Raw genomic sequence first — 9,364 nt, 5'->3', positions numbered from 1 at the left:
CGATTCCTGGATTCGACGATACAGGCATCGATCTTCGAGTCAAGCTTGGAAAGCATTTCTGCAAGACTTGCTACTGTTGGTAAGTCTCCCGGGGCGGCTGTGGACGCCTCTGCTGCAGCTGTAGAGTGTGGGGGAGGGGTTCCTGCTTGCTGAGAGCTGCGGGCTCCCTTCCCTTTAGTCATTTTAACTTAGGATAAAGTTGCTTAAATGTAATATTACACAACTAATTGAGTTACTAAACTATTATAAATGATTTATAAATGATTTGGTGAGCTTGGTAGGGGGTAGGTGACCCACTGTGCCCAAGTCTTGGGAGGAGCACTATAGACTCAGTCTTACTGGGTCGCCGCCATCTTGGATCCCCCTGAATTCAGTTTTAAGTGCATCCTTCTAGGCAGTAGGAGAAATGCCCAGACCAAGAAACTGAGGCCCAACAAGCTCAACCCATTAACACCCACTTTTAAATATATTTAGCAGGAACTTCACCACAGGCACACAGATGTCCTCTCTTAAAGCTATTCTTACAATAGTGTTGAATCCAGTTTTTCAAAGGTAAGTTTTGAACTACACAATTTTGAACTCTGTAACACAGTGGGATAAAGGCCTTCTCTTCTGCCTCTGTAAAACTCCCAAATAAAATGAGCTTGGAGCCACCTGGTTCCAAATGTGCAACAGGACCACCGCACAGAGTTAATAATGGATTGATAATAAATTGTTAGTCATTTCTAGCCAAAACTGATTAGACTGAGAAGTGGAAACTGGTGAAATATCTCACTCCTGTTGATTTCAGGTGGGAAGTCGCAGAGTTATACTTTCCAGTGGATGCTTAATGCTTCTTGTAGGACTGTTTGTAAAAATTGGAGCAATTTTCAGCACCATCCCACAGCCAATAATTGGTGGAATGCTGCTGGTGATGTTCGGAATCATTACAGCTGTCGGGATTTCAAATTTGCAGGTATTGTTGATTCAGTAGCATTTCCTTTCGTTTTCCAAACCACCAAGTTACTCTCTATTCTTGAATCGAAAATTTCATTCATCAGATGAGGAAAAATAATCCCTTTTCCTGTCTGCTTATCTCACTGATTGTTTTATTGTAAATCTAATAACTGTCATTGATTTGATGAATTAGATAAATGAACATTTGTGCTCAATAATTTAATCATCCAGATGCTTTTCATACAGAGCTCTCTGATCCTTCCTTTTGTCAGTGTAATTGCATATATCCCAGATACAGATATCGGCTGTATAGAGAGTGTGGTGCTGGAAAAGCACAGCAGTTGAGGCAGCATCCGAGGAGCAGGAGAATCGACTCTCCTGCGCAATTCTCCTGCTCCTCGGCTACTGCCTGACCTGCTGTGCTTTTGCGGCACCACACTCCCAGCTCTAAGCGCCAGCATCTGCTGTCCTCAATTTTGCCCTGTTATGGCTACATGTTATAGGATTTTGTGTTGGTCAAGCATCTTAGGGGCTCAGTAGTTAGCACTGCTGCCTCTCAGCACCAGGGACCTGAGTTTGACTCCACCCTCGGATGACTGTCTGTGTGGAGTTTGCACATTCTCCCTGTGTGCGCGAGTTTCCTCCGGGTGCTCCGGTTTCCTCTCAAAGTCAAAAGATGTGCATATTAGGTGGATTGACCACGCTAAATTGTCTATAGTGTCTAGGGATGTTCAGGCTAAGTGGATTAGCCATGGAAATGCATGGTTTACGGGGATAGGGTAGTGGGGTGGGTCTGAGTGGGATGCTGTTTGGAGGGTCAGCTTCACTGAAGTTCTTGAAGGGCTTGCATGCATCAGGCATTATATCGTGAATCCTGAGAGAGTGTTACAATGTCAATGTTCTTAACTTCTTCAATGTTTGGGATAAAATATAATTTAGAAAACAGAGTAAAGGTTAAATTTTAAAATGATATCAAGTCTTTCTCTACACTCTGTGCTTGACATGTGAGGCTGAATGTTTGGGACATTGCCTGAAGAAGGGCCTGTGCCCGAAACGTCGAATCTCCTGTTCCCTGGATGCTGCCTGACCTGCTGTGCTGTTCCAGCAATAAAGTTTCAACTTTGATCTCCAGCATCTGCAGACCTCACTTTCTCCACATCAATGTCCCCAGGCAGATGGGGCTAGCACTAGCACTAGCACTAACACTAACACTAGCACTAGCACATCAGCTTCTGACCCCATTACTGGTGCTGACCAACTTCGGGGAGACACTTATGGGTCTGATCTGAATGCACCAGCTCCACAAAGAGAGGGAACTAATTAGGTTCATTAAGAGACTTGTTGCTGGCAATTAAAGGGGGTCCTCTAGTTTTCTGATAGAATGTGGAATAATTCAATTGTCTGAGGCAGGCACAGAGGCTCCCTGTCCTGGCATTCCCTCTTCCACATGGTTGAATAATAAATTGTAAACACAAGTTCACAATGCCCTTTAGCTATTTACTCATCAAATGGTCTACAAGAGACTGATCACTGGAAATCTGACTACAGTCATTGCTGAGAGAGTTTTGGTTCCCTTAACTTATCGTGGGTGACTTCAACTTCCCTAATATTGATTGGAACTGCCTTAGTTCAAATAGTTTGGATGGAGCAGATTTTGTCAGCTGTATTCAGAAGGATTCCTGACTCAATTTGATGATAGGCCAACTACGGGGAAGGCCATAATGGATTTGATGCTTGGCAACAAACCAGGTCAGGTGTCAGATCTCACAGGGAGAGAGCATTTCAGTGACCTTTACTGTGGTCATGGAGAGGGATAGGAGCAGACGATATGGGAAACTATTTAATTGGGGGAGAGGGAATTACAATGCTATTAGGCAGGAACTGTGTAGTATAAATTGGGAACAGACATTCTCAGGAAAATGCATGACAGAAATGTGAAGGTTGATCAGGGAGCACTTGCTGTGAGTGCTCGATAGGTTTGTTCCACTGAGGCAAGGAAGGGATGGTAGGGTGAAGGAACCTTGGGTAATAAGGGATGTGGAACATCTAGTCAAGAGGAAGAAGGAAGGTAACTTAAGGCTGAGGAAGCAAGGATCAGACAGGGCTTTAGAGAGTTACAAGGTAGTCAGGAAGGAACTGAAGAATGGACTTAGAAGAGCAAGAAGGGCGCATAGGATTAAGGAAAACCCCAAGGGGTTTTTCACTTATGTGAGGAACAAGAGGATGGCCAGAGTCAGGATAGGGGTAATCAGGAATAGTGAAGGGGACTTGTGCCTGGAGTCGGAGGAGGTAGGGGAGGTCCTTAAATGAATACTTTCTTCACTATTCACTAGTGAAAGGAACCTTGTCATTTGTAAGGACAGCGTGAAAGAGGTTGATATGCTTGAACAGGTTGATGTTAAGGAGGAGGATGTGCTGGGAATTTTTGAAAAACATTAGGATAGATAAGTTCCCTAGGCCAGACTGGATATACCCAAGGTTACTACAGGAAGCGAGGGAAGAGATTGCTGCACCTTTGGCGATGATCTTTGCATCCTCACTGACTACTGGAGTAGTGGCAGATGATTGGAGGGTGGCAAATGTTATTCCCTTGTTCAAGAAAGGGAATAGGGAGAATCCTGGGAATTACAGACCAGTCAGACTTACGACAGTGGTGGGCAAATTATTGGAGAGGATTCTGAGAGACAAGATTTATGATTACTTGGAAAACCATAGCTTGATTAGAGATAGTCGGCCTGGCTTTGCGAGGGGCAGGTCATGTCTTACAAGCCTTACTGAATTCTTTGAGGATGTGACAAAATACATTGATGAAGGTAGAGCAGTGGATGTGGTGTATATGGATTTTAGCAAGGCGTTTGATAAGGTTTCCCATGGTTGGCTCATTCAGCAAATAGGGAAGCATGGGATACAAGGACATTTGGCTGTCTGGCTACAGAATTGTGTATGGTGTGTTGGTTTTCATTAGCAGGGGGATTGAGTTTAAGAGCCACGAGGTTATGCTGCAGCTCTATAAAGCCCTGGCTGGATCAAAGTTGTAATATTGTGTTCAGTTCTGATTGCCTCATTATACGGAGAATGTGGAAGCTTTAGACAGGGTGCAGAGGAGATTTACCAGGATGCAGCCTGGATTGGAGGGCAAGTCTTATGAAGAAAGGTTGAGGGAATTAGGGCTTTTTCTCATTGAAGAGAAGGATGAGAGGTGACTTGATAAGGGTGTACAAGATGATGCGAAGCATAGATAGAGTGGATAGCCAGAGACTTTTTCTCAGCCGGAAATGGCTATCATGAGGGGGCATAATTTTAAGGTGCTTGGAAGAAGGTTTAGGGGAGATGTCAGATGTAGGTTTTTTACACAGTGTGTGGGTGCGTAGAATGCATTGCTAACCGTGGTAGTAGATACATTAAGGATATTTAAACGACTCTTGGATAGGCACATGGATTATAGTAAAATCTAGGGTCTGTAGGTTAGTTTGATCTTAAAAGTAGAACAAAAGGTCAGCAATAACATCGATGGCCAGAAGACCTATACTGTGTTGTACTCTTCTATGTTCTACATAGCTTAGGAGGGATACTATTGCCATAGACAAGTGCAGCAAAGATTCACAGACTTGTTCCTGGGATGGCAAAACTGTCCTACAAAGAGAAATTCAGTAAACTGGGCCTGGATTCTTTAAATTTTGAGAAATAAGAAATGATCTCATTAAAGAATACAAAATACTTAAGGGATAGACAGGGTAGATGCAGTTAAGGTGTTTCCCTGGTTGGGGAGTCGAGAACCAAGGGTATAATTTTGGACAAGATGAAGAGAAATATTGTTTACTGTTTGAAATGATCTATCCCAGAGAGCTGTGGAAACTCAGTAATTATATGTAAAGTGGAGATTGACAGATTGCTAAACGTCAATGATATTGCAGGTATGGAGATATTGTGGGGGAAAAGGCATTGAAGTGGGGGAACAGCCAAGATTGTAGTGAACAGCACAGCAGGCTCGATGAGCTGAATTGCTTCATCCTGCCACGATGTTCCTAATTTAAAGTTCAAGGCAAATTCAGAATAGCAAATTATGAACATCTATCTGAAAGCATGAAGAGTCAAGCAACATTTTCACCCTCCTACTCTTGCTGATTGCAGTTATATTTACTCTCCTTTTAGTTTGCTGATATGAATTCATCAAGAAATATATTTATTTTTGGATTTTCCATGTTTTCTGGCATGGTCATTCCCAACTGGATGAATAAACACCCACTTGCTATTCAAACAGGTAGGAAATCAGCTTATTACTTCAAATATATACCTAGATCAAGGAATAATTAGATGAGCAGACGGAAGAAACTGGAGTACCTTTCACACTTCGGTGTTCGGGCAGAAGTATTGTGTTGTGTAGGCATTATACAGGAAACTGTCTTATCCTTGCAATATGATATTTTTCCTTCATTTGTGTTCTGATCCTGGGGAAGGAAAGGATGCACACAAGAATTTTCTGGATTGACTTTATTAAACTTCCTTTGTGTACCACTATATTATTTACCTGTTCATCAAGGATAAAAAAAAATCACAGTTGGACATTGAGACAGGTTTCCTATTTCCCCTTGTCTGCATGAAACACTGTATAGTGTTTTGTAAAACAACTAGCTGCAGAGCAATACTGCTGGACCAACAACACTTGATCCACATTCAGAACTACACTTAAACATTTTCACTTCTTAAATCAGTCATGTTGTGGCCTCTGAGTAAGATTGCATAGAGTCATAGAGATGTACAGCACAGAAACAGACCCTTCAGTCCAACCAAACATCCCAACCCAATCTAGTCCCACCTGCCAGCACCCGGCCCATATCCCTCCAAACCCTTCCTATTCATATACCCATCCAAATGCTTTTTGAATGTTGCAATTGTACCAGCCTCCACCATTTCCTCTGGCAGCTCATTCCATACATGTACCACCCTCTGCGTGAAAAAGTTGCCCCTTAGGTCTCTTTTATATCTTTCCCCTCTCACCCTAAACCTATGCCCTCTAGTTCTGGACTCCCTGACCCCAGGGAAAAGATTTTGTCTATTTATCCTATCCATGCCCCTCATGATTTTATAAACCTCTATAAGGTCATCCCTTAGTCTCTGACGCTCCAGGGAAAATAGCCCTGGCCTATTCAACCTCGCCCTGTAGCTCAAATCCTCCAACCCTGGCAACATCCTTGTAAATCTTTTCTGAACCCTTTCAAGTTTCACAACATCTTTCCGATGGGAAGGAGACCAGAATTGCACGTAATATTCCAACATTGGCCCTAACCAATGTCCTGTACAGCCGCAACATGACCTCCCAACTCCTGTACTCAGTACTCTGACTAATAAAGGAAGGCATACCAAACGCCTTCTTCACTATCCTACTGACCTGTGACTCCGCTTTCAAAGAGCTATGAACCTGCACTCCAAGGTCTCTTTGTTCAGCAACACTCCCTAGGACCTTACCATTAAGTGTATAAGTCCTGCTAAGATTTGCTTTCCCAAAATGCAGCACTCACATTTATTAAATTAAAAGTTTAGCACTAACTGTCAGTTTGGAAGTGGTGTACATTCCTATCCAGGTGAATCTACATTCAAACTCTCCATACTCATGAAAAGGCCTTTTACAGCTAACAGATGGATGTGAATCCAAATTCCAGAGTAAATATTTGAATGTGCTGCACACTGAACTTTGTTCTACTCAGGAAGTATTTGGTCTCACTTATTCCTCTATGTTTGAACCACCCTAACTTTGGTGACTCTTTCTCCTGGCTCTCTGCCTCTTTAATGCTTTTCCAGTTAATACAAAGCAATTAGAATTTTTAAATTAGTGCTGTATACTTAATGGAATCTGGAGGAATGTTAACACTGATAGAAAGCTAAAGAAATGTTCTGTTTCACAGGAGTACTTCCACTAGATCAAATGATCCGTGTCCTTTTAACAACCAGTATGTTTGTTGGAGGATTTTTTGGATTTTTTCTGGATAATACTCTACCAGGTAAGCCTTTTTTCCTTCTTGCCATTCTGCTACAGTATTCTTCATATGTCCTAGAAAGACTTGCTTATTTCTTAGTGCAAAATAGAATTACCAGAGAAACCATTATTAATCTTTTCAACACTACTGATACTGTTAAGATTGCTAAATCTGATTATCATGTGACATTCTGACCAGGGGATGGCTGCAAATATTATTGAATATACTTTATAAAAGTTGGACCTTTGTAGTTCACGCCATTGCTCATGGGTTCAAGAACCAGAAAGCCAGCAGTGAGAAAATAACAAAGAAAAGCTGAGAATTGGAAAGAAGAAACCAGAGGTAGAGGAACTTTGATTCCATCAGTAACTAAATAACTTACTGAAAATGCACTGATAACTATCAGTAATGCTGGTAACATTGATCCCCCTTATAACCAACAGTGGTACAAATCACTGAGTTTATACTAATTGGGAGGAGCAGGTCCAATATTCTACTTTGCTACTGCTACCCATCCATAATGCCAGCCAAAATCTCCTGGCTTTGCACAAAATAACTAGGCTCCCTTATTGATACCACCTTTAACAAGTCTCATCTTTTGCTAACTACTGCAACTTAAATATTAAAATCTCTTGGCTGCTAACAGCAATTCCTGGGAGATCCATGCTTCATTTGGATGATAGTTGAGTAACCCAAGAGATTGGAATCTGACTTTAGAATGAAGAACAAAAAAAACATGCATTTATGTAGTGCCTTGTTTTATCTCTGGGGATGATCCACATTACGTTACACTCAATTATTTACTTTGTACATTGCAAGGTGGATAAACACAGCTCAATAGGAGTCATTCCCAGTAGAAGATAAGACAATTCATAGGCAGACAAAGACAGAAGTCAGAAGTGATTACTGATGTTTTACAGGTACAGAGAAAGAACGTGGGTTAATTGCATGGAGGGAAAATACCTTCCATGAGGATGACGACAAAGGAATAAATGAGAGTGGCTGCTACAATTTACCTTTCGGTATTGGCACAAAATGTTGCACTGGAGCCTGGAGAAGATATTTCCCCTTTTGCCCACAGCCAAGACCCCCTGATGAAAGAGCAGAAGAGAATACTCAGGAAATCTTTAAAGAAACTCCATTTTAACAACACTGTGTAAACTCTTAAACAGACTATTCTCACATTGGACTTTGCCAAATATCTTCAATGTATTATTCCCAGACACTGGTGTTTGGTTTATATTGTAACAAAGAAGAATGATACTTTGGAGAAGATTTAGAGAATATATTGGGATGAGGGTTAGAGTATCATTCCTACAAGATTACAAATGGTACTATCATAGTTTTGGAAAAAGTACTTTGATTGAGTTCACTTGTTATTTTATACTTGTACTCTTTTGTTAAATGTTTAAAATCAACCACCCAATGGCTTCTTGCTTGTGACCATCAAGAAATAAAACAATTGCATATCAACGAAAGTACAACTGAGGTGAACATTGACTTTCGCAATAATTCCATGTTATTTATACAACTTTACTGTAAAATTTCCACCTGTGAGAACTAGATTCAGATCATCCCAATTTACAGTAGCAAAGAGATCTTTGTTCTACGTACCCTGAAACTCAAACCCTGGAGAGGAAAGTCTGCAGTGCTCATGTCATACAAACATACAAAATCAGCGTACAAATGAAAAGTGAAATGAGGACAGGAACACATCAGATAATGAAGATATAAGATTTTACTCAACTTTTACTATCCATATCAGCTAATCTCAATATATAAGAATGATAAGCAAAGCAATTGATTGATGAACAGTTAGTGAGTTTTTAAATCTAACCAGGTTAATACAAATAAACAAGTCAAATAAATAAAGGCTTAGCAAAACATTTCTGTCCCTTGGAGTGCATTGCCTATTTTATGTGGGATCTCTGGAATAGTTCTTATATTGGATGTAGGTTTGCTCGCTGAGCTGGAAGATTCATTTCCAGATGTTTCGTTACCCTACTCGGTAGCATCTTCAGTGGGCCTCAGGCGCAGCAATGCTGAAAATTCCTGTTTTCTATTTATATATTTGGGTTTCTTTGGGTTGGTGATGTTATATCCTGTGGTGAAGTCACTTCCTGTTCCTTTTCTCAGGGGGTGGTAGATTGGGTCTAACACTACATTGGACAAACAAGCAGAAAACTAGCCACCAGGATACATAAACACCAACTTGCCACAAAAAGACATGACCCTCTCTCACTAGTATCCTTCCATACAGATAAGGAAGGACACTACTTCGACTGGGACAACAAATCCATCCTAGGACAAGACAAACAAAGACACACACGAGAATTCCTAGAAGCATGGCATTCCAACCAGAACTCTATCAACAAACACATCGAGTTAGACCCCATCTACCACCCCCTAAGAAAAGGAACAGGAAGTGACATCACCACAGGAAATGACATCAC

General features: G+C 41.2%; 1 protein-coding gene across 2 annotated transcripts in view; it reads left to right on the top strand.

The window, feature by feature from the left end:
• slc23a4 (solute carrier family 23 member 4) overlaps window positions 1-8,392 on the top strand; it is a 43,467-nt gene extending 35,075 nt beyond the window's left edge. For both annotated transcript variants that reach the window (XM_043709380.1, XM_043709379.1), the window contains exons 9-12: window positions 791-955; window positions 5,089-5,197; window positions 6,840-6,935; window positions 7,832-8,392. In XM_043709380.1, coding sequence (XP_043565315.1) covers window positions 791-955; window positions 5,089-5,197; window positions 6,840-6,935; window positions 7,832-8,058 — 597 coding nt within the window. In that variant the 3' untranslated portion in view covers window positions 8,059-8,392. The remainder of the gene's footprint in view (window positions 1-790; window positions 956-5,088; window positions 5,198-6,839; window positions 6,936-7,831) is intronic.
• The last annotated feature ends 972 nt before the right edge of the window (window positions 8,393-9,364 follow it).

Source organism: Chiloscyllium plagiosum, chromosome 19 (genome assembly GCF_004010195.1).
Source record: "Chiloscyllium plagiosum isolate BGI_BamShark_2017 chromosome 19, ASM401019v2, whole genome shotgun sequence".
NCBI lineage: Eukaryota > Metazoa > Chordata > Chondrichthyes > Orectolobiformes > Hemiscylliidae > Chiloscyllium > Chiloscyllium plagiosum.
The sequence above is the reverse complement of the archived record's forward strand: the minus strand, read 5'-3'. Positions and strand labels throughout refer to the sequence as shown.